Source organism: Lontra canadensis, unplaced genomic scaffold (genome assembly GCF_010015895.1).
Source record: "Lontra canadensis isolate GAN:19392208 unplaced genomic scaffold, GSC_riverotter_1.0 scaffold4, whole genome shotgun sequence".
NCBI lineage: Eukaryota > Metazoa > Chordata > Mammalia > Carnivora > Mustelidae > Lontra > Lontra canadensis.
This window is the reverse complement of record NW_022630998.1, coordinates 4005855-4030828: the sequence shown is the minus strand read 5'-3', so window position 1 is coordinate 4030828 and position 24974 is coordinate 4005855. Positions and strand designations below refer to the sequence as shown.

The 24974-nt window shown below is 41.9% G+C and overlaps 1 protein-coding gene and 1 long non-coding RNA gene across 5 annotated transcripts in view; both read left to right on the top strand.

Annotated features, from left to right (window-relative positions):
* Positions 1-24974, top strand: part of ALDH7A1 (aldehyde dehydrogenase 7 family member A1) — a 52237-nt gene that overhangs the window by 22024 nt on the left and 5239 nt on the right. Inside the window, exons 10-19 of one of the 4 annotated variants that reach the window (XM_032844588.1) lie at positions 4356-4397; positions 5653-5747; positions 8486-8570; positions 9967-10073; positions 11843-11959; positions 13227-13324; positions 13529-13602; positions 18076-18151; positions 19502-19558; positions 21472-21507. In XM_032844588.1, the coding sequence (XP_032700479.1) occupies positions 4356-4397; positions 5653-5747; positions 8486-8570; positions 9967-10073; positions 11843-11959; positions 13227-13324; positions 13529-13602; positions 18076-18151; positions 19502-19556 (749 nt within the window). In that variant the 3' untranslated portion in view covers positions 19557-19558; positions 21472-21507. Of the gene's footprint in view, positions 1-4355; positions 4398-5652; positions 5748-8485; positions 8571-9966; positions 10074-11842; positions 11960-13226; positions 13325-13528; positions 13603-18075; positions 18152-19501; positions 19671-21471; positions 21508-22471; positions 22482-23827; positions 23844-24974 lie in introns of those variants that run through there. The other 3 variants (XM_032844603.1, XM_032844594.1, XM_032844580.1) reach the window with 3 other exon arrangements.
* Positions 1051-1884, top strand: LOC116859372. Its single transcript, XR_004381141.1, has 2 exons — positions 1051-1085; positions 1587-1884. It is a non-coding gene; the product is annotated as an uncharacterized LOC116859372 (long non-coding RNA).

Below are 24974 nucleotides of genomic sequence, written 5' to 3'. Positions count from 1 at the left end.
AGGGAATCTCAGAGTTGGGTTTTTTTTCTTGGATTGTTTCTATGGGGACACCAGCCATGTTTATTTGACTGTCCAAGTAAAAGAGAAGGGATACAGATACCAATGGGGAGATGGCACATTTAAGAACGTAATTTGGAAAAGCGTGTCTTTTCCCCCTAAATGACCAGAGCGAAATCCTATCAAATACATTTCTTGATTTCTGTCAGAAGTGTTTGGCAAACTAAAAACAGAAAAGTCATACTTTAAATAGGTGTAGGGATTGGCAGGACATGGAGTGAATATAGGAATGGAATACCTAAGTCTGTTCTCCTTTTACATTTTACGTATATACAACTGACAAGTTGTATACACAGTGTTCTGTCCTCCACTGGACGGCTTCTTAGAGTTACGTTTTCAAGAATAATAGTGACTTTAAATTTTTGGTGGTTTTGCTGAATTTTGACAAACCCTAGCCTAAAATGAGACTTGACTACTAAATCTGCCAGTTGTTTTGCTATAAAGGCATTGCTTTTACTTATTTTCCCCATCCTGAAGGCGTGGCTTTTTTTTTTTTTTTTTTTTTAAATAAAGTAGGCTCCCCTCCCAGCATGGAGCCCAGTGCAGGGCTTAAACTCAAGACCCTAAGATCAAGAATCAGATACTTAACCGTCAGAGCCACCCAGGCACCCCAGGGTGTTAAACAGGAGGCTTACAAACCATTAGAGCTAATAAGTAAGGTCAGGTTGCAGGATACAAGATCACTATACAGAAATCACTTGTATTCCTATGCCTCAACAGTGAACAACCTGAAAATGGAATTCTGAAGACAATTCCATTCACAGTAGTGTCAAAAAGAACAAAATACTTTTTTTTGAAAAAAATTTTATTTACTTATTTGAGAGAAAGAACACAAGCAAGGGGCAGGAACAGAGGAAGAAGGAGATTCCCCACTGAGTAGGGAGCCCAACTCGAGGCTTGATCCCAGGACCCTGAGATCAGGACCTGAGCCCAAGGTAAATGCTTAACCGACTGAGCCTCCCAGGCACCCCTAAAACAATAAAATACTTAATAGTAAATTAAACAGGGGCACCTGGCTGGCTCAGTGGGTAGAGTATGCAACTCTTCATCTCTGGGTTGTGAGGTGGAGCCCCACATTGGTGTGGAGGTCTCTTAAAAATAAAATCTTCAAAAAAAAAAATTAACAAAAGGAGTTGAAGTCTTTCACACAAAATACTACAGAATACCATTAAAATAAAGAAGATCTAAGTAAATGTAAAGATGTCCCATTTTCTCTTTTTGGAAAAGTTGATATTGTTACAGCCTAAGAGCAATACTGCCCAAGTAGTCTATGGAGATTGCGGTCCCTTTCATAATGTTACGTGGCTTCTTTGCAGAAATCGACAGGCTGATTGCTAAATTTAGATTAACTATGGAGGACCGCAAGCAGCTCAGACAGTCTTGAAAAAGAATAAATTTCGAGGATCCATACTTCTGATAACACAACTTCGTACAAAAATACAGTAATCAAGATGATGTACTGGCCTAAGGATAGATGTCAGGATCAGTGTAATAACAGTGGGAGTCCTGAAATAAACCCTTACAGTTAGGTCATTTGATTTTTGATGAGGGTGCCAAGACATTTCAATGGAGAAAGAGTAGTCTTTTCAACAAAGGGCAAAGGGTGTTGGGACAACTAGATATCCATGTACGTGGTAAGAAATTAGACCCCCTACTTCATCTTGTACACAAAAAATAAATGTTCCGGTGACATGGATATAGGAGCTGGAACCGTGAAACTCAGAGAAGGAAACATAGGAATAGGTTTTTGTGACTGTGGACTAGGCAGTGCTTTCTTCGACATGACACCTAGAGCAGAAACAATAAAAGATTAAGAAGACTTCATCAGGGGCGCCTGGGTGGCTCAGTGAGTTAAGCCGCTGCCTTCAGCTCAGGTCATGATCTCAGGGTCCTGGGATCAAGTCCCACGTCGGGCTCTCTGCTCAGCAGGGAGCCTGGTTCCCTCTCTCTCTCTCTCTCTCTCTCTCTCTGCCTGCCTCTCCGTCTACCTGTGATCGCTCTCTGTCAAATAAATAAAATCTTAAAAAAAAAAAAAAAAGAAGACTTCATCATACATAAAACTTCTGTGCTTCCAAAGAAACTTAAAAGTGAAAAGAAAAACCCGCAGAATGGGAGAAGGTATTTGCAAATCCTTTTTCTGATGAGAGATTCGTATCTAGAATAAAGAAAGAATTCTTAAAGTTCAACAGTGTAAAACACAGCCCAGTTTAAAAATGGGCAAAGCTTTTGAATAGATATTTGTTCGAATATTCACCATGACCCCAAGAAGCTTATGCTGGGGTGCTCAAGATCATTAATGCTACTGCTTCCATGAGCCAGTTGATCTCTTCCTTTTCCGTTCCCCTTATTACTTTAAAGCCGTTGTTTGGTACTGTCTCTTAAGTAGTACTGTTTAATAGAAGGATTGCGGTCTTTAGAAACACATATCCATCTGCCATCAGTTGCAGGTTCTTTTATTGGACAGGGTTGGTGGTTATGAGTAGAGTTAGGGAGCACAGAGAGAATTCAGAGGATCTGGAATGTGTGGGTCCCTTCTCTGCAGTGTGTCCCTTGAAGCTGGGCAGCAGGAGCCCATGTTAGGTGTAGAATCTGCTGTTGCTTTCCTTTTCTCAGCAGGTAGCATTGTCCTCTGCTGTAGCGAGCCAGGTTATCATTAAATCCTCTATTGTAGCAAAGACTACAGCTAATAGTAACAGGGACTTCCGGTTATAACAGCCCCATCTCCTTCTAATGTCCCCTGGGTGCTTTAACTATTAGCATTGGAGAGAACGTTTCCTGCTGGCACATGCACTCCTGATAGCACAAATTAGTAGTATTTATTTACACAGAAGCTGATTTTAAAGGGCATTTAAGGAAACATACTCAAATGATCAGCCATAAACACAGCTCTGAAATCGAGGCAAATCTCTGTTCTTTATTGCTGAGGTGTGTAAGGTAAGAGTGGTGTTCATAACCTGCTGTGTGGCTTTCCTGGAATGTAAGTTGGCAGTGTGTATCGGGAGCTCTAATAGACTTACCCTGTGGCCTTGACTGAAGTAGATAATCGGGGGGTAGATAATCAATAGATTATTCAGCACTAGAGCAGGAGCTAAGTAAAATTTGTTCCATCATCATGTTGAAATTGTATGCAGTGATTTTTCAGGCAGCTCTTAACTACTTAGGGAAGAGGTGTAAGAGCACATTAGTTCCTGTGATGTCAAGAAAATACAAATGAACAGGAAAGAGATTTGAAGGCGCTGTATCAGATTATGAGGAGAGATTCATGGTGACTTACGAGCCATAGCTTTTTGCCTATTTGATACTTTTTGATTTAAAAAAGATTCTTGTTGTTCAGTTTCTTTTTTTTTATTGTGGTAAAAGAAGTGTATGTATATATATATGTGTGTGTGTATGTGTGTATGTATATCACAAAATTTATCATTTTAATCATTTTAAGTGTATACTTCTATATCACTAAGCACATTTTCATTGCTATTCAACCATCATCACCATCCCTCTCCAGAACTTTGTTTTCCCAGTTGTATCCCCATTAAAAGTGAGCTCCCTGTTTCTGCTATCCTCCAGCTCTTGGCTACCATTATTCTGCTCGCTTTCTTCATGGGTTTGACCAGTCTGAGAACTTCCTGTGAGTAGCATTACCACTCAGTACCTGCTGACCTTACATAGTATGTCTTAAAGGTGGTGGCATGTGTCAGAACCACCTTCCTTTTTAGAGCTGGATAATAATTTATTTTCTCATTTTTTGATGGACCCTTGGGTTGTTTCCACCTTTTAGCTATTGGTGAAGGACCCAGAAGTGGATTGTTAGATCATATGGTAATTCATTGTTTAATATCTTGGCAGATTACAAAACTTCCCAGACTTCTAAAAAGAGTTTCAAGGGGTAGAGCTTTCACATTGAGAGAAAAGTTCCAGAACTAACACATGGATTCCTGTATGCCCTTAATGAAATTCACCCAGTGGCTTACGTGTTGGCCCATTTATCGTTTTCTCTCTAGCAACATGCATGCATGCACATAAACTGTGAGTTTCTTTTAAACCTTTGAAGATATGTTGAAAGCATTGTGTTTCTTTACCACTGAATATTTTGGTGTATATCTTACGAGTACAGACATTGTGCCATAAAACCATGGTACAGTTAAGAAAATTAAGATGTTTGACATGGATGCAATGCTCATACTACATTTAGAATCTGAAAATAAATTAAGACATAATTGAAATAGGCTGTGGTTTCAGGCTTTCTTGCAATATGTGTTAAATACTGAAATGGGCTTTAAAGTGTGTTTGTGTTTTTAAAGGGAGAAGTTTGTTAGAACTTGGAGGAAACAATGCCATTATTGGTAAGTTTGCCTTTCATTTATTTTCTTTCTTTCTCTTTCTTTCTTTTTCTAATTTATTTATTTGATGGAGAAAGAGCAAGAGAGGGAACAGAAGCAGGGGGAGTGAGAGGGAGAAGCAGGCTTCCTGCCGAGCAGGGACCTCAATGCGGACTTGATCCCAGGACTCTGGGATCATGACCTGAGCTGAAGACAGATGCTTAACGACTGAGCCACCAGGCATCCCTGCCTTTCTTTTATTTTCTGTTCAGAATAGCTTTGGTAGCTCAGATGAACATACAGAACTCAAATAGAAACTCATCCCTCCTGTGTTGTGTGCGCCTAAGACGTAATTTTAGTTTTCAGGTTTTACTTGGGAGACATGATGTAAAGGTGTGAGGCAGAGATGACTAGGAAGGACAGGTGTTCATGTTAGGAAATGCTACCTGGGGCTTAGAGCTTATTATACCTGAGAATTTATAGTGTGGCATGATTTCTTACTTTTCTCCTACTTCAGGAAAACTGGCCACGTTTCTCTAGAATAAGTGAGTAATTCTTACATGACTTCCTGATTCCTTCATATTTTAAAATATTTGCTTGTCTGTAATGGATACTGAGTGCTTTTATACTGGGAAAGAGCCCGCCCTTAAAGCATTTTGTATCGTTTACTCGTAGGCTCGGAGTTGACGTGATTCTTTTTTTTTTTGTTTTGGCCACAAAAGGAAATAGGGCACCAGGCTGTTCTGATAACGAACATTAGGAAGATGATTGCCTGCTAGAAACATGGATTTTGTGATAAAAACCAAATTTGGTAATTTGTATATTGCCATCATTATCATCATGTGTAAATGCCTGTGTATTTGTGGTGTACACCAGAAATTTAAAAAGTTTGTGGTGATGGCTTTATTCTGGTTGAACCCATCTAGTTAAAGAACGTGCATTCAAAGATACAGTTAACATTTAGTGAGCACTGGGTATTCACAGATACTGTATACAGCTGTTTCATCTGAGTTATTTCCTTTAATCCCCACAGTAATCCCGTAAGGTAGATAGCATTATTAATCTCCTTTGACATCTGTACTGGGGTGAAGACCTTGGAGCTCATTATTCTGCTCTTACGTAATCCTCCCTGGAAGGAAAGTTGCCCTGTGAAGTGAGCGTGCTTCTGTCGCAGAGGAAATGCTGGTGCTCTCTTACAGAGCGTTCTGAGGGCATCATTTAGTCCCGGTTAGCACGTCTCCTTGGTGACACTGATGGGTATCTGTTTTGTCTCTCTAAGCCTTTGAAGATGCAGACCTCAGCTTAGTCGTTCCGTCAGCCCTCTTTGCTGCTGTGGGGACAGCTGGCCAGAGGTGTACCACTGCGAGGCGCCTGGTGAGTGTGTCCGTGAGGGCACATGACATTGAATGACATTCAGTCCCTTAGTATCACACTGTACTGTTAGGACACGTTGTAGAAGTACTGCTAGAGAACTGTATTCTGCAGACATGCTTGGCACATCTCTGGTCCTTGCTCAAGGTGGTGGTGCTGATCAGCCGGGCTCTCAGCCTCACCCTCCACCCAAACTAAAAGCAGACTCATGCTCATTGATCAGAGTTTGACTGGGACGGTTTTCAGTCTTAAACCTAGAACGATCTGGACAGAGTCCAGTGTCACTTAGAGAATAAAGTCAGGTCAGAGTTCGGAGATTTTGCAAATCATTTGCTAAAAGTTAGCTTTAGTTTTTTTCTTTTTTTTTTAAGATTTTATTTATTTATTTGACAGAGATCACAAGTAGGCAGAGAGAGGAGGAAGCAGGCTCCCTGCTGAGCAGAGAGCCCGATGCGGGGCTCGATCCCTAGACCCTGAGATCATGACCTGAGCCCAAGGCAGAGGCTTTAACCCACTGAGCCACCCAGGTGCCCCAGCTTTAGTTTTTTTCATAAAAGCACTTTAAGTAATAAACTGTTACAAAGATTTTAATTTGGGGCCTGCAAGTCTGGTATTAGATCTAGACTTGATTCTGCACGGTTTATTGAAAAGTAAATGACTTGGTTTTTTGTCTCTAGATGAATATATAGTCTGAATACAAATATATAGACCACATTAGTATTAAGTGCATATATGGAGTTATGGGTTAGCATCTGTGTGGAGTTTGGAAGTTTTAATCTCTATACTTAGATGTTAGCTAGATTTCATTTCTGTGTGGGATACAACCCTGATTTTCATGGTGCTGAAAACTCTGCTACTACCAAACAAGTTTTTGTTGTTGTTGTTGTTGTTTTTTAACATTTTTAAATTTACTTATTTGACAGAGAGAGATCACAAGTAGGCAGAGAGGCAGGAGAGAGAGAGAGGAGGAAGCGAGCTCTCCACGGAGCAGAGAGCCCGATGCAGGGCTCGATCCCAGGACCCTGGGATCATGACCTGAGCCCAAGGCAGAGGCTTTAACCCACTGAGCCACCCAGGCGCCCCACCAAACAACTTTTGATGAGGTGCAAGATCTGGCTACATTATTGACTTTTTTTTTTTTTTTTTTTTTAAGATAACGAGAAAGAACAGAGCAGGCGGGGCAGAGGGAGAGGGAGAAAGAGAATCTTAACCAAGGCAGGTTCCATGCCCATTGTGGAGCCTGATGTAGGGCTCGAGATGATGACCTGAGCTGAAATCGGGAGTTGGTCCCTTTAACTGAATGAGCCACCCAGGTGCTTGTACATTTGACATTTTAAAAATTACTGAGTTTTCCTCCTTTACTTAAAAAATTTTGCAGTTGAATTAGAGGAATTGGCTTTGTGTTTTTATTTTCACCCATGGTGAGTATGAACCAATTCTTTATAAGGTTGACATAATACAAATTAATTAGACTGAAAGATACCTAGAAAGCGAATCTCCTTTTTCTGTAACTTTTCGTATTCGTTTTTTCCCCCTGTATACAACAGTTGATTATCTGTAATCAGTTGTTCCATAGTTGTTCCATAGTTGAAGTTCTCAAAAAAAAAAAAAAAAATCTGAGGGGCACCTGGGTGGCTCAGTGGGTTAAGCCTCTGCCTTCAGCTCAGGTCATGATCTCAGGGTCCTGGGATTGAGTCCCACGTTGGGCTCTCTGCTCAGCGGGGAGCCTGCTTCTCTCTCTCCTTCTCTGCCTGCCTCTCTGCCTACTTGTGATCTCTCTGTCAAATAAATAAAATTAAAAAAAAAAAAAGGAGTCTCTTAAAAAAAAATCTGAGATGTGATGTTCATAGAATAATTAACAATTTATTGAATTTGTTTGCTTTAAACATTTACTACACTAATGCTGAGAAGAAATCAGTACTCCAAAAAATGAGATGGAACTCAAGCATTTGCCTATTCAGCTGAGTTTTATTTTTCATTTGTGTGTTGGGGCAAGTGTACATAATCAGGCTTTGTATTTAGCGTTAAATGTTAGAGGATGCTGTTAGTCACTGCCCAGACTGGTTTCCGTAGGGACAGTTAGTGGTATGTAGAAAAAATCCATCCCATAGCTCTCCATGACTGTCAGTCCATTTGCTACATGGAGACCAACCCAGAGAGTGGATGGTTTGACAAGTTCATCTCTATCCGTGGGAACGTAGCACAGAGCTTATTACATCCTACCTGAGTGAGCCCAAGGGCTGTCCTCCTGGTTGAGGTCTCCCTCTGGAGCCCTGCTTGGCGTGAGAGCTAAGGGCATGTGACAGAGCAGCAGCCCCAGGCTGACTGCACAGCTGTGGTGTGTGTTCACCATGATTAGCATAGATAAACTTGAGGTTCTCTTGTAATTAAGATGTCAAATGCTCTAGAACAAAAACAGGCTTTAATTGATGTGTGAAGCTTGGCCACGTAAGTCCTTAGAATCTTGCTAAAACCATGGCTTAAAATTTTTTCTAAGCTCCACTGAGTGGAAATTACTGCCTTAGTATAGTTAATATTAAAATTAGAAATTATCTAATACTAGTAATTATCTAGAAATTATCTAATACTAGTAATCTAATAATAATTAGTTTGCTTATGTTTTCAGAGGTCACAGTGTTTAAAAACCATTATGAGTTTTAAGTCAGTACTATTAAGGAAAATTGCACATTGTTAATTTGTACATTTTACTGTTCCCTTGAATGTTTCTTTTTTTCACTTAGTTTTTACACGAAAGCATCCATGATGAAGTTGTAAATAGACTTAAAAAGGCCTATGCACAAATCCGTGTGGGGAACCCATGGGACTGTGAGTAACTGGTTTATTTCAAAGATGTTTGCTTTTAACAACTGGTCTTAACAGTGTTTCTGATCTTATATTTTCTGTTTTTCCTTTCCTGAGAGGCCTGAGGGCATAAGAAGCAGGGTCATTGGGCACTTGGGGTATCACATCTGCTCCTAGTTTAGGATTGTGAGGCTTGATGGCAGCTGGTGGGTGAGCTTAGATCGTGGTGTTCAGGCGGGATGACTTGGATGAGCTTTTCCCTCTTCACTCTTAGGACGCTCATGGAAACCACCACCATCCTTGTGGAAGGCTGCAGGAGGCATCTAGCTGACTTTCCTGCTTTCACTTCTGCCTTCCAGAGGAGCCAGAGTGATTTTTTTTTTTTTTTTAAGATTTTATTTATTTATTTGAAAGAGAGGCAGTGAGAGAGAGCATGAGCGAGGAGAAGGTCAGAGGGAGAAGCAGACTCCCTGTGGAGCTGGGAGCCCATGCAGGACTCGATCCCGGAACTCCGGGATCATGACCTGAGCCGAAAGCAGTCGTCCAACCAACTGAGCCACCCAGGCGTCCTCAGAGTGATTTTTTTAAAAGATGTAATTAGATGACAAATAAATCACATGCCTGCTTTCTGCACTCCAGTGACTCCTAATTGCTCTTCAGCTAAAACCTGGTTTCCTTCCCAGTTCTTCTGGATCTGGCTCGTGCTCTTTCATGATGTGACTTCTGCCTCCTCTGTTTACCACCTCCCACCACGACTTCTGTGGACCTACTCCCTGAGCTCCACCTTCTGCGTCCTTCTCACAGAGCTCCAGTGTCCCAGGCTTCGTCCTGCTACCCTTCCCATTGGAAATTCTCATTACTCACTTTTCCTCATGCCTAGTGATGTAAGATGCCACCTCCTCACTGAGGTGTACCTGAATCTCCCTTCTTCCTCTGCTCCCTGGTCACCTTTAAGGCTCTGGATTCCAGCAGCATCCATCTCTGCCGGTTAGATTCCACACCAGCTCCCAAACCTGTGAAGTTTCTAGAGAATGATTCCAAGGTCATGAATAAATGGATCTTACATTTTTAATGCAGTGATCTCATTCATTGGTAGCCATTCCTTTAACTCAGGGGTTGACAGATTTGGCCTTCCTCCTGTTCACATAGAGCAGCTTTGTCAGGACACAGTCCCACCTGCTGGTGTCTGTGTCTTCTGTGGCTACTTTCGCTCCCCTCGAAGAGACAAGTGGTGGTGGTGGTGTCCACGTGTCCTGCAGAGCATTCCGTATTTCCTGTCCTTTCACTGGGAAAGGTTGCAGATGCCTGCTCCTCACTGGGGGGCTGTATGAAGACATAGGGCAGTTCATTGGAAGAGCTCTTCTAACAAGAAAATGATGCCATTCAGGGTGAGATTGAGAGCATTCCTTTTTCTCTGCAGCTAATGTTCTCTATGGGCCACTCCACACCAAACAGGCCGTGAGCATGTTTCTGGGAGCAGTGGAGGAAGCAAAGAAAGAAGGTGGCACCGTGGTCTATGGTGGCAAGGTAATGACACTGAGCTCAGTAGTGACACATTTTGCTTCCTTAGCATGAGCAGGGCTCTGAGCATATGGGCAAAGGGTCTCCTACTACTGTCTTTGTTTTTCTCCATCATACTTTTATAAGGGGGTAGTCAGTGTTTTGGTGAGTGACAAAGTAAAATGCATGGAACACTTCTGGAGGACACACAGGAAACTCAGGGCCATGGTTGCTTTTGAATTGAGTCCCTGGGATTTTGTATGGAAGGGACACCTCCTTTTCCTGGAATAGTACAGGACTTTGTGTTTAGAACAGTCAGAATCTGTATTTAGTGGGTATTTTTAAAAGGCAGGGTATCAAAAATGGGATACTAGGATGCTATAATAAGCATCTTTGCTGCTAGCATTTTCACCAGAAACATTATTGTTGCTTAACTGATTGGTTATAAAGGCAATTTTGGCATAAAGGGTAATGAAAATAATGAACATAACTGGTTGGCTGGTTGGTTGGTCACTGTGTTGGCCTAATCATTGGGTTGACTGTTAGGTTTCATTTCTCCATTGATGTAGTTTCCCATTTTTATACTATGTATATCTTAGCCCTCGTGATGGTCTGTGCAGTGGTGCAGAGTTTTGAACTCATTTTCCACAGAACTGTGGACTTTGCATTTCCACAGAACCTTGAACTGTCTGTCAACAGATGTGGGAGAACATGCCAAGCGCAAACAAGGCAGAGGCGTTCACAGTGCAGAGCAAAGCTCAATTAGAAATACGCATCCTAGTGTTTGGAAACTGATGCCTCTCTTGACAAAGGAAGAAATTGTAGCAAAAAAAGAAAAAGTATGTCAAGGAGTCAGATCAACAAGCAAGAAAATGTGTAATACTATAAATGAGAGATTTTGAAAACAAGTAATTAGGTACAGTCCACAGAGTCAATTATTTGAATAGTATTGACTAACCTACAGGTTTTTTTTTTTTAAGATTTTGTTTTTTTCAGAGAGGGAGAAAAAGAGCACAAGCAGGGAGAGGTGCAGGAGAGGGAGAAGCAGACTCCTCACTGAGCAGGGAGCCCCACGCTCCCAGGACCAAGATCATAACCTAAGCCTAAGGCAGATACTTAACCAACTGAGCCACCCAGGCCCCCCACTGGGTCCTTTAAGCAATAGAAATTTACTCTGCTCACAGTTCTTGGGGCTGAGTCTAAAGTAGGGTGCTGGCAGGGTTGGTTTCTGGTGAGGCCTCTGTTGCTAGCACACAGACCACGCAGATGCCCACCTTCTCAGTGTCCTCATATGGCCTTTGCCTTGAGTGTGGAGAAAATAGGTCTCTGGTATCTCTTCCTCTTTTTGTAAGGTCTTCAGTTCTTCCAGATTCAGGCCCCACCTGTGTGACCTCTTTTTACTTAATTACTTACTAAAAGCTTCTGTTTCCAGTTTCAGTCACACTGGTGGGGGTTAGGGGATGGGGATATGATACAGTCTTCAAACACAGTATAGTCCTATTTTTACATTATATAAACTTGTTAAAAAGCCACCTATAACTGCTTTTTTTCAGTGTCACTTGGTCGTGTCACCTGTGACAGGTTTTGCTCCTTCACTTCCTTTTCTGTTTTTCTCTGACCAACCGAGACGGAGGTTATTTTTGTTCATGATGGGAAGTTACTTTGGGGAAATGATTCATCTGTATAAATAGTGTTTATTTTTTTTCTCCAAAGTATAGGGAAAGGTTGTGTCCTCTCACCTGAAGTACCAAAAAACAGAACACCTTCATTCTTTCTACTTTATTTCTCTACTGAAGGTCATGGATCGCCCTGGCAATTACGTAGAACCAACAATTGTGACAGGTCTGGCCCACAACGCGTCCATTGCACACACAGAGACGTTTGCTCCGATTCTTTATGTCTTTAAATTCAAGGTAAAAATGGATTCTGTTTCCCATTTCTCGAGTTTGATGTTGAAACACCTCTGACTAAAGCAAATGAGGGTATACGAAATTATACTCTATTAGCCTTTTGGGAGGTCCTGGAAAGTCACTCTGTTAGTAGGAGTTTGAAGGTGAAGAGGAGAGATGAGCATTTTATACTGTAGAGCCTGTCAGGCTCACTGCCAGGGCAACCAAGGCAGCCTGAAGACCAGATTGGATGTGATGGAGAATGGCTGCCTTTGTGTGTCATCTGCTCTGAGCTGTGTAGGCCTTGTGGTTAGCTTCCACATGGAAGGGACCAGATAGTCCCATAGCCTCAGTGCTGAGCATCAGCAGACAAGTGAGAAGCTGCGTGCATTCTTAAGACCTACAGTTGTAACCTGTATCTGTGGACAGCCTGTGGAGGTTTTAGTAGATGGTAAGAGCTGGAGGGTCTCCTTCCCCACCATGAGATAGACTGGAGCCATGCCAGCCAATACTTAGTGATCAAATCAAGGTTTGAATATGCCATGATTAACAGTTTAAGAAAATATTAACAAGAATTATATCTTACTGCAGTTAAAGGATTACTTTTTATTTTTACTTACTTATTTTAAAGATTTTATTTATTTAACACAGAGACAGCGAGAGAGGGAACATAAGCAGGGGGAGTGGGAGAGGGAAAAACAGGCTTCCCCTTAAGCAGGGAGCCTGATGCGGGGCTTGATCCCAGGACTCTGGGATCATGACCAGAGCCTAAGCAGTTGCTTAACTGACTGAGCCGCCCAGGTGCCCCTTAAAGGATTGCTTTTCCAAAAATCTTGATTTAAATCTTCGTCTTGTTTCATGTCTTGTGACAGAGGATAATTTTCATGTTTTGTATTTTGTGTATGTGAGTGAATTCTTGAGTAAATTATTTAGTGTGTCTTGCTTAATCTGTAAATTGGGGGTAATACAAAACCTGTATCATTGGATGAGGATTAAATACTTAAATGTGTGCGGAGTGCTTCGGTCAGTGGGTTGCATATAAGAGGAGCTCAGTAAGTAATAGGTCTTAGATGTAGCAGCTTGAGTGGAAGCATGTCCTCATCTCTGTTTCTCAGTACAATTCAGGGAAAACCCCCACAAAGCTGTGCATGAGAGAAACAGAATTAGTAAGATACTGAGGCTTTAGTTAACTTCTGTGCGTGGAGATTACATTGGTACAGCTCATGAGATGGAGTCTTGTGAATTTTGACGCAATTGCTGCATCCTCTAACAGTTTCCACTGTCCTTTTAGAATGAAGAGGAAGTCTTCGCCTGGAATAACGAAGTAAAACAGGGACTTTCCAGTAGCATCTTTACCAAGGATTTGGGCAGAATCTTCCGCTGGCTTGGGTATAACTTTGTTTTGAGAATTTACATAAGCCTAGTTTGTGTCATGAATGGGCTTAAAAAAAAAGAAAGAAAGAAACCATTGTAGTTGAAAATCCCGTTTTTGAGCATGAAGAGTCTTAGAGGTTTTGTTTGGATTTTTTCAGTTTGTTTTATTTCTTAATTCCTATCTGTTGCTCTCAACCTTGCTTCCCTTTCTACACACAGACCGAAAGGATCAGACTGTGGGATTGTGAACGTCAACATCCCCACAAGCGGGGCTGAGATTGGAGGTGCATTTGGTATGTAGAGAATCCCTTTTCTACGTCTGGGGCAGTTAGATGGTTGGGGTACCATAACAAAATGCCATGGTGTGGGTGGCTTGAACAACAGAAATTGATGTTCTCACAGTTGTGGAGGCTGCAAGTCCAAGGTTAAGGTGTTGGCAGTGCTGGTTTCTCCTGAGGCCCCTCTTTCATGAATTAGGGTCCTTCCATGGCCTTTTCTCCATGCCTGCCTGTACATGCCTGGTGCCTCTTCCTTTCCTTCCTTTCCTTTCCAAAAGGACACCAGTCCTTTTGTTACAGGCCTGCACCTTTGTGATATCTTTCTTTGGCTTATGACTTCATTCAACCTTAATTACCTCTTTAAAAGGATCTTTTGCCAAATACAGCCACATTCTAAGTATTGGAAGTTAGGTTTTCAACATAAGTATTTGGGGAGGGGACACAGTTCAAGCAGCAAAGGAAAAGGAGTAGTAGCTGTTAGAAAAGTTTGACCAAGAAACCGAAATAATAGAACTTGGTAAGAGTCTGGTCTAACATGCTTGAGAGGAGCTTACTGCCGAATTTAGAGTGACGATCCAGAATCTGACTCTTTTTTCTCAAACACTGCATCACATTGGAGCCAGGGCCCTTAGCCTAAGATATGTGACCCCTTGAAGCAGTGACATCTCTTTTTTTGGGAAGACGGTCAGTGACCCAAAGAACATTTAAGAACCCCTGGCTTTAGAGATAAGCCAGATTTTGTCACACAAAAAATTCTGGTTTTTAGTTGCAAAGGGGTGTGGTGTTAAACATTAGTTTTTATTTTAGATAAAACACTAACGTGTTTTCTTCCACTGGGTTCTGCTTGTATTTTCTCTTAATAAGCCTTGAGTTCTTAATGCTTAAATTAAGTAGTAGTTTGTTTTTTTCCTAAAGTCATCCCAACCAGCAGTTGTGTTTTAAGCATTTCAACTAAAAACGAGCGGAAGTATAGTAAAAACAGATTACGTTGTTTATACTTAAGTATACATCTGTATATGTATAGAGCAGAACACACATGTGTTAATACCTCCAACATTGTAAATAATTCGAGGCACTTTTTAGTGTTTTCAGACCAGTGTTTGCTGCACTTACTATTCATTGCATCAGTTTTGAGGAAAGGTTCCTGCTTTCCTTCAGGCTCACCCGTGCACTGTGCTCCTGAGTAGGCTGTGTGCCCCCGGGTCCAGCTCTTCCCCTGCAGGGCTTTAGTGCCTGTTTGTAGCCCACACTTCTTTGTGCACGTGACTCTTACTGCCTGAAGCCCACACAAGTTAATTTTTATTTTTTAAATTTTCTTTAAATATTTTATTTTTATTTATTTATTTGACAGAGAGGCAGGCAGAGAGAGAGAAGAGAGAGAGAGAGGGAAGCAGGCTCCCTATTGAGCAGAGAGCCTGATGAGGAGCTCGATCCCAGGACCCTGAGATCATGACCTGAGCTGAAGGCAGAGGCGTAACACACTGAGCCACCCAGGCGCCCCACAAGTTAATTTGTAAATGGGAAAGGGGGTTCTCCCCCTTTTCTCTTCCAGCTTCATTCCCAGAGGCAGCTACTTGGAAATTACTAAAAGGAAATTTACCTTTGAATTTACTGTACTTTTGTTTTTTGTTTTTGTTTTTAAAGATTTTATTTATTTATTTGACAGACAGAGATCACAAGTAGGCAGAGAGGCAGGCAGAGAGAGAGAGGAGGAAGCAGGCTCCCCGCTGAGCGAGAGCTCGATGCAGGGCTCGATCCCAGGACCCTGAGATCATGACCTGAGCCGAAGGCAGAGGCTTTAACCCACTGAGCCACCCAGGTGCCCCTGTAGTTTTGTTTTGTTTTGTTTTTTATTAGTTTTAAATAATCTCCATCCACCATGGGGTGGACCTCACAGCTCTGTGCCCCCATGCCTCATGATCCCCCGACCGAGCCAGCCAGGCGCCCCTCCTTCAGTCTTTCAAAGTAGTGTGCTTCAGCTGCTTACTCTTCTCCGTTTTAGACATCGTTTGTTGACCCTCTGTTAGCATAGGTGAACCTTCTCTTTTTTTTTTTTTTTTTTAAAGATTTTATTTGTTTATTTGACAGACAGAGACCACAAGTAAGCAGAGAGGCAGGCAGAGAGAGAGGAGGAAGCAGGCTCCCCGCAGAGCAGAAAGCCGATGCAGGGCTCGAACCCAGGACCCTGGGATCATGACCTGAGCTGAAGGCAGAGGCTTTAACCCACTGAGCCACCCAGGTGCCCCCGCATAGGTGAACCTTCTTAAGCCTTGCTCTTCTGGTGTGTGGCATGAGGTTTTGCTGGGTGAGGTCAGGAGGAAACCAGAGGAAGCAACCACGCTTCTGTGTTCTCCCCCTCACAGTCACACAGGATGTGCTTCCTTCTTCCAGCATTGGGTTGGGACGACAAACATGAAATGTCATCTACCAGGAAAACTCAGGAGAGACTCTGCATCCCAGGCTTTTGTTGGAGGCTGGTCGCCGAGGCCTCCTTTCCCTGGCACATACTGAAGCTCCAGACTCCCTGAAGGAAAGGAGGGGTTTCACATAAACCACATTGTACCAGAACAGCTGAAGCCCAGTAAGACACTTCAATCATTGAGGGGCAGTTTACTATCCATGGAGGGCACTCTTCAGCAGCCTGGTTCCTACATGCTGCAGTGTTGCCAGCAGACCTTCTATGCCTGTCCTGCACAGTTTGCAGCAGTTTTTCCTCAGACATTTGAAGTTGTTAATTCATTTGCGTTACGGCGTCTGGTGTCATGGCTGAAGAGCCCAGTACACTTTGATTTCCAATCTCTCTTTTTTTTTTTCCTATTTCAAAAAATACGAGGTTTCCTAGGTTTGAGATCTTTGTAAAAAATTTTCTTAGACATTGGGCCAGTGATTAGCTTTAGAGTATTGGGGCTTATCATTCTCAGTGCTGGGTGTTTTTTTGACAGTTTTTTTCCCTTTCTCTCTCTTCAAGGTTTTATTTATTTAGTGTGTGTGGAGGTAGAGGGGCATAGGGAGAGGGAGAGGGAGAATCTCTACTCCATGCTGAGGCTGACTCGGGACTTAGTCTCACTATCTGGAGATCATGACCTGAGCCAAAACCAAGAGTCAGATGCTTAACTGACTGAGCCAGTGAGGCACCCTCCCCCACCTTTTTTAAAAGTACTTTCTGTACCCAGTTTGAGGCTTAAACTTAAAGCCCTGAGATCAGGAGTCATGTGCTCTATGGACTGAGCCAGCCAGGTGCTGCAATTATTCTCTTTTTCTAATGACTAGAACTATTATTTGAATAATATCTTACCTCCTTAAGAATCATCTAATTTTGTTATCTTTTCCCTTCTATTTTCCATCTTTTTTTTAAAAATATGGGCAATTTCCTCAGATTTTCACATATTTTGATTTTTGTAAAAATATCTATTTATTTTAGAGAGTACACGTGTACTGGGTGAAGGGCAGAGGGAGAGGGAGAGAGAGATTCTCAAGGAGACTCCCTGCTGAGCACAGAGCCCAACACAGGGCTCTATCTCAACACCTTGAGATCATGACCTGAGCCAAAAATCAAGAGTTGGATGCTTAACTGGCAGATCTATCCAGGTGCCCATAGGATTTTATTTTTAAGTAATCTCTATCCCCAGCGTGGGTCTTGAACTCATAATCCTGAGATCGGGAATCAAACACTCCACCGACTGAGCCAGCTGGATACCTGCTCAGATCTTTCTTGTAGCTCTTTTGTTGAAGTGTTTTCTCCTCTGCTGTTACTAAAAACACTACCAAGACTTATTTCTTGTGCTTTGATAGCACACTTGTACATAATACCCTTCTCTTATTTTATGGAATCATTACCTTTTTATGTTATAAGGATATTAATGTAACATTTCAGAATATTGTAAAAGCCATGTATAGTTGTTACTGAAAATTATATATAGCTGAGCTTAAGTGTGAAATTATATTTCCACTGTCCAGAAATTTTCCATCTTAATATCTGGTCCAGTGGTAAGGTTAGTTTTTTTTTTTTTTTCTTTTGGGAAATTTTTTTCCCCTTTTTGCCTTTTTTGTTTTCTCCCCCCCCCCCCCCCCCCCCCCGGCCGCCTTAGTTTTTTTTTGCTGTTTATTTGGTTTCTTGTCTTTTTTAATTTTTTTTTTTAAAGATTTTATTTATGTATTTGACAGAGAGAGAGATCACAAGTAGGCAGAGAGGCAGGCAGAGAAAGAGGCGGGGAGCAGGCTCCCTGCTGAGCAGGGAGCCCGATGTGGGGCTTGATCCCAGGACCCTGGGATCACGACCTGAGCTGAAAGCAGGGGCTTAACCCACTGAGCCACCCAGGTGCCCCTCTTATCTTTTTTATAGAGAAGGCATATACTCTGAGCTAAATGTGAACTCATTGGTCTGGTAGCTCTAGTCTCCTTTTGGTGTATTTCTCTCCATGCTACCAAGTAGGTGCTGTACCCAGAAAAACTGCTCATGATTTGTGAGCTTCTTGTGTATTTCTCTAGGAGGAGAAAAGCACACTGGAGGTGGCCGGGAGTCTGGTAGCGATGCCTGGAAACAGTACATGAGAAGATCCACTTGGTAAGAAAAGGCTTTTCGAGGGTGGGTTTGAGCTTTGTGCCATTGGAACGTGCTTTTCTGCTTTTCTATTGTATGCTCTTTCTTCGTACTGCTTCACTTCAGTTTGGTTTTGTAATGAAGCGCAGCTGTCCCCTCCCACGGCATCTAGCCTGTACTGTTACTTGTCTTCCTCAGCTAGTGCCCAGGGCTCGACCGTGAAACCATCTCAGTTGTGGTTTCTGTTTGGAGACACCAGAAGAGCAGGACATTGGAGGGTCAGCCGGTAGGAGAAAGTGGGAGAAGCTGTACTTGCGGTTTCTCCTTGGGTATGGCCACCACCCCTGTAGGTGGTAGGGGCAGCAGCAGAGGGGAAGTGTGCAGGGCCCTTGCAGGCCAGAATAGTGAGCATGGCTCTTGACAGTGCCTTAGCTTGTTTACCCAGCACACACTGGTGGCTGGTGCCGGAGCCTGCTTCAGGGAGGATTTTACTAGGAGTTGGTTCTTCTACTTGTATGCTATTTTTTATTTTTTTGTATGTTTTTTAAAAACTTATTTTGGGGGGCGGAGGGTACACGAGCTGGGGGAGGAGCAGAGTGAGGAGAGAGAGAGTCTCCAGCAGATTGCAGCTGACCACAGAGCCCAGTGTGGGGCTGGATCTCATGACCCCGAGATCCCAACCTGAGCCGAAATCAAGAGTTGGACACTTGACCAACTGAGCCACCCAAGCACCCTGCTTGTATGATGTTTTTTCTCTCCCTTAGATAGAAATGATTTTACCACGTGTATTAAAACAGTATGTGGGTCAGGCCCATGTGATATAGCAGAGCAGAGGTTGAGGATCCCAGGATGCTCCTCTTGGTCTCATTTATTGCTTCTCACTAGCCCTCTAACATCAGGTGGATTCTCAACCTTAGTCCCGTAGAGCTTCAGTGACATGATGTCTGTCTGGAAATTCTGAGGAGCTTTCGGCTGTGCTTTAAGTCTCAGACACATGCACCCTCTCCTGGTTCCCATTCTTTGTTGTGGGTTTTGTTTCCTGGTACCTGTTCTTCAAAGTCAGTTATGTTCCTTTTACTTTTGTTGTGCACCTGAGATTTAGAGTGGATCCCCATATTGTGCCCCAAAGACTATGAATAATGTATTTGAAAGGTGTTTTTCCAGATTCTGTTCTCTCCTTTGTCTTTTTTCTCTCATTAAACTGGATCTGTACCAACCTTGTTTTGTATCTTAACTTTTTTTCTTTACCAACTTGTATCTTGGGACATTTCACCTTGTTATATACACAGATGTGCTAGGTTTTCTTAATGACATTAAATAGTCTATATTATGTATATACTGCCCTTCATTGATTTTTTTTTTTTTTCCTTCTAGTACCATCAACTATAGTAAGGACCTTCCTCTGGCTCAAGGAATCAAGTTTCAGTAAAGGTGACAGTAAATTGATATTACTTCAGATCATATAGGTATTCTTGGACCTCTTTCTTCTGAAGAAGATGAAGGAAGTTAAGATTTTTCCTGAATAAATGCATCATTTTGATTATGACGGTGGCTAGTCTCTTAACCCTAGGCCCCACTTAAATCAAGAGACTTAATTTTTTAAAAAATAAAACTAAATTGTCATGATACAGCCATATTTAGTAAAAGGTAGGATGAATTTTTTACTAGTAGTTCATGAATTCCTGAATTTTTTATTACAGTTTTTTTTAAAAAAGGAGTAGATGCAATAGGAGGAAATTGGAAAAACACAGAATAGAAAAGGGAAGAAAATAGAAGTCTCGGTAGATGCAGGAACATCTGAGTGTGAGTAGAGATTGCTTTAGTGAGTATTGACTGACATGAGCCTCTAGCGCATGTTTGCAGGGAGTGTGTTTGTGTTCCTTGCCTGTAGATTAGCACAGAACAGCATCGATGTGGTATGACTTGCTGTGTTTGAAATGACTAAGGGTGTTCATCACCATTATGGCTTCTCTTGCTCGTACTGGCTTTGTGTCACCACAAAAAACATACAGCACAGTGGACATAGGTTTTGCACCTGCGTGTGTTTATGGAGAGTATCATCTGGGTTTCTTATACAATCTTAGGGCATTTTCTTTATAACTATTATATTTGTGCGGTTGCCCTTGGATTTGTTCTGGGAGAATGACCACTATGTGTGTGGCAGCATGTGGTTTTTGTGAAAGGAGGAAAGAAAGAAAGTAGAACTTGCAAAGGAGAATCTGCTTCCTTCTCTTGGGAAACTGAGCCCTTTGGAGTGGTTCATTTCAGCCCAAGGTTGCCTGTTGAGCCCACATTGGCTCTTGAAGGTCTCCTGTCTTCCTGGCCATCTATACTGCCCGGTTGGGTTAGACCTGGGTAGAAGCCTTCCAAGAAGATTGTATTTGTAGGTAATCGGATGCATTAGGATATATGGAGAGATTTGGACAACTGGTAAAGACTGGGTTGAGTTATGACAAAGAAGTAAGCAAATGAAAAAAATGAAGCAATTGAAAATTTATCAGGGTGGGAAAGGTATTCATATTATGTCCTAGAAGTAAGAAATAGTAACAAAGGTTGATGGAGGTAGGGAGGTAAATTCTGAAAGAAGCATTGTCGCAGAAGGGCAAGTGGGAGGTCAGGTATGGAGATAGGAGGGATGGCTATTTCTCAGAACATGTCTTAGAGAACTGTTTGATTCTTCAAGTCAAGAAAATATATAACTGTGATAAAAATTAAAACCCACAAAAAAAAAATGATGTTGGAGAATGAGGTGCTTGGAATCATTCATTTCCAGACCTTCTTTCCTCCATCCCCATGCCCAGAGCACACACACACCCTTGTATGTACTCTCTATTGTACACACACTTGTACTCTCTATTGACCCAGGTCACCTTGAAACATCTCATGAAATGATCCTACTGAAGACCAAGTTTTCTCCATTTTTTAAAGTTTATCATAGACTGGATTATGCCATATTGCGATATCTTTCCTTTTAAAATAAGTGGTTCCTTAAGAAGATCATGGAATTTGCACATTAACTTCAAAAATCTTGCTATGGCTTTGTTTTGCCCCCTTTTTTTTTTTTTTTTTTTAGGTCTCATTGTTTAAGTATTTTAGCCCTGTCTTAGGGACTATAGTCCTATCTGAAGAAAGTAAAGCACCATTTAAAACACTTTTAGGAATCACATACTGATAGGCCATTATTATTTTGTGAAATTGTTCAAGGTGATTTTTGATTGAAATATTTTCTTATATCCTTGGTTTTCCCAGCATATTATTTTTAAACAAATGTTTTAAGATATAAGCTATATCACTGTGTTTGTTTTAACTTAAAGTTTTTTACATTTATAATTTCTTTCTTTTAGGTTTTTAAGAAGGCTGTCCATCCTCCTGTGTACCTGGTAAAGTCATAATACGGTGGCCAATTTTCTAGCATGCTGGGGTGACTGGCAGATCTAGTCTTAACAAACAGAAATTGAATAAAATTGATTGATTGCCTTTTTTTTTTTGAGACTAATTCGTAATTTTTCTACATGTTTCTAATAATTATGAGAACCTATTTTTGTCATAATGCTTATTATTAAAAACTTTCCACTACAGTTGTCCCTCTCTGTTCTTTTTTAGCGAATCAAAAAATAAACATCGCTTATTAGTATTTTTAACCAAGGAAGTTGAAATGCACATTTGTGTGTGGTGTTAGGGTTGTGTATTTTAAGGCGCTAGGGGCCCTGTACTGCTTCTTGTGATCACTGTTTCCGTCGAGCACCTCCTGACTGCTTGCATCTGGTACTGTAGCCATATTGCCATTTCCCAGCCCCCGTTGGGAGCTGTGGTCAGCATGCCAGCCTCACCGCTACAGTGAACCCTAAGTGTCTTGGCATCTTCCTGTACTTCTGCAGTCTCTGGAGAGAGTATCCTAGGCTGACCCTAGGATCCTGACTCTTGGAGTTCCATAGGCAGGCATTGGAATACTTGATTTTCCTGGCCTCCATTTTGCGAGGCAAGCACTCATGATGAAGACCTCACACAATAGAGATGAGGCAGTTTTCTCAAAGGAAATAAGGATGCTGTTACTTTTTTCTCTTCTCTCTTCAATGCTGTGCAACTACATAATCTTCTTAATGGCATTCTTTGTCCCTGGTAATGCTGAAGGGTTTGAGGAGTCCGTGTGCTTGCTCCTCTCTCCTTCCCTAGCACTTCAGATCTTTTCTCCTATTGGCTTTGCTGTGATTTTATTTATCTGCCTATTTGCTATAGACATTTGCACTGGTAACTGTTCGCAATTTCTACCCTTTTCACACTTCTCTTGTCTTGCACTTAGCTGCTCCTGTTTGGTTTTCTTCTAGGTGTTTGTTGGCCTTAAAGGTTTTTAAGGGGATGTATGATGACATTAGGTGCCACAGCATTTGAGTCCCAGAAAGTGTTGATACGTTCTGATGCACTGAAGTTTTGGAGTTCTAACGCAATCAAATCTGTTGAATTTTTTAAAATCGTTTTAAGTAGTCTGTGTACCCAAGGGGGCTCAAACTTCATAACTCCAAGAACAAGAGACATGCTCTACTGACTGAGCCAGCTAGATGCCCCAAATCTCTTGATCTTTTTCCACTTTAAGTTTAGAAAGCTAGGTTATAAATTTTTCCTCTGCTTTTTTTTGTTTGTTAAGTGTATTTTAAATACTTGTACACAGTTAAAAATACAATGAGCCTAGAATGCTTAAAACACTGGTCCCTCCTCTTCTCCCCCCCACACTTTACTGGAACGACCATCCTCACCTTTTTTGCTGTTGCTTATTCCTAAGTAATAAGCTCCTACTGTGATTTTTCAGTAAATCAGTTCAGATATTAAATGCAGAGTTCTCAGTGCAGTAGGTGAGGATTAACTTTTTTATTAGCATTTCCGCAGACATAAAGTTGCTTTCCCTGCATTCCTCTCATCTCTTCATACATACTGTGTACGTGAAGTCTAGTCATAGTCTATTACGACTGTGCAAGAGGCAACAAATCATGCCTGCTTTCTTATCTTGTCTTTGTCCTGGAGTTTGTAATTGCCCTTATTGCTTAATGTGCTCTGCATCTGTTTTTTTTGTTTGTTTGTTTTGTTTTGTTTTTCTAATTGTGTTAAACTACGTCATAACCATTTTTGAAGTGTGCACCTCAGTGGCATTTGGTACATTCACTCATTGGTGCAGCAGTCACCACTGACTGGTTCCAGAACATTTTTATCATCCCCAGAGGAAACCCCATTACCCATTGACCAGTACTCTCCCCTTTTCACCCTATTCTCCAGTCCCTATTGTCAACCAGTCTGCTTTTGTCTCTGGGCTTGCCTATTCTGGATATTTCATAAAAATAGACCATTACTCATTATTTCAAAATGCCTGGATTCTGTCACATGCCTATTAATATTTTCCAGTTACTCAGTTTTTTTCTTCCTGGGATCCCCTGTCTCAGTGATCTTTGTTCTCTGCTTCAGTGAGATGGGCTGCTCTTGGCTAGCATACAAGATTTCTTCTTCCTTTGCTGCTCTTCTGCATTGGAGACTCTCGATCTTCCTGGCTCCCATGTATTTTGTCCGATTGCTTTATACTCTAGTCTTGCTGGAGCACATCCTGTGGGAACTTCCCAACTGGTAATTTTGGAGATAGTTTTTTGTTATGTTTTTGTTTTTATTTTTAGAGAGGAGAATTTTTTTTTTAAGATTTTATTTATTTATTTGACAGAGAGAGAGATCACAAGTAGGCAGAGATGCAGGCCGGCAGTGGGGGGGGGAGCAGGCTCCCTGCTGAGCACAGATTCCCAATGCGGGGCTTGTTCCCAGGACCCTGAGACCATGACCTGAGCCGAAGGCAGAGGCTTTACCCACTGAGCCACCCAGGTGCCCCAAGAGAAGTTTTTCTTTTTTTTAAAGATTTTTATTTATTTGAGAGAGAGCAGAGAGCCTGAGTGGGGGCGGGGGGAGAAGGAGAAGCAGACTCCCCGCTGAGCAGAGAGCCCAATGCCAGGCTTAATCCCAGGACCTGGGATCATGACCTGAGCCAAAGGCAGAGGCTTAACCCACTAAGCCAGCCAGGCATCCCTTGGAGGCAGTTTTTGCAGAATCTTGGGAAGGGCATTCCCCATATTGAATGGAAGGTTCAGTCTAGTGTTCTGGGTTAAAAATACAGAGACTTTTTTTTTCCCCCATTGGAAAAGGCCCATAAATATTTTTGTGGGATTGGCCTATCGGCGTTTAATCCATTTGGCCTTAGGGTGTATGTTATGACTTGATCTAAATTGATTTCCCCTTCAGATATTTAGTACTCCTCCCCCCCCTCAGATTTCATGAATGAATTTCCCTTTCCTCACTGTTGCCTTTTATAATAATGATACATTTAATTCTTGTGGCCTTTATCTAATTTTAGAGGAGGAGAGCGTGGAAGGAGGGGCAAAGGGAGAGAATCTCAAGCAGGCCCCAGAGCCCACCCAGTGCAGAGACCAAGGTCTGGCTTGATCTCTACCCTGAGATTGTGCATGACCTGAGTTGAAATCAAGAGTCGGTTGCTTAATTGACTGAGCCATCCAGGTGCCCAATTCTTGCTGTGGCCAGGCCTTTAAATTCCTGTTATTAAAGGGTTTTTTTTTTATTTGTAGAGTCCCATACAGATAACCCGTGTGACCTTCAGCAAGCCGCTAACCTATTTGAACTTAATTTTCTTAACTATAATCTGGGGTCCGCCAGTTTGGCTGCTTTGCTATAAGCTGCAGAAAACAATTTTGCCTTTAGCAAAAATTAGAAAGGATGGTGGTCACACTCACTTTGCTCCTGCAGATTCATTTTCCAACATTGTCCTGGCAGTGTGTCTTTCAGGGCTGACCTCTGGGCTCCTTCA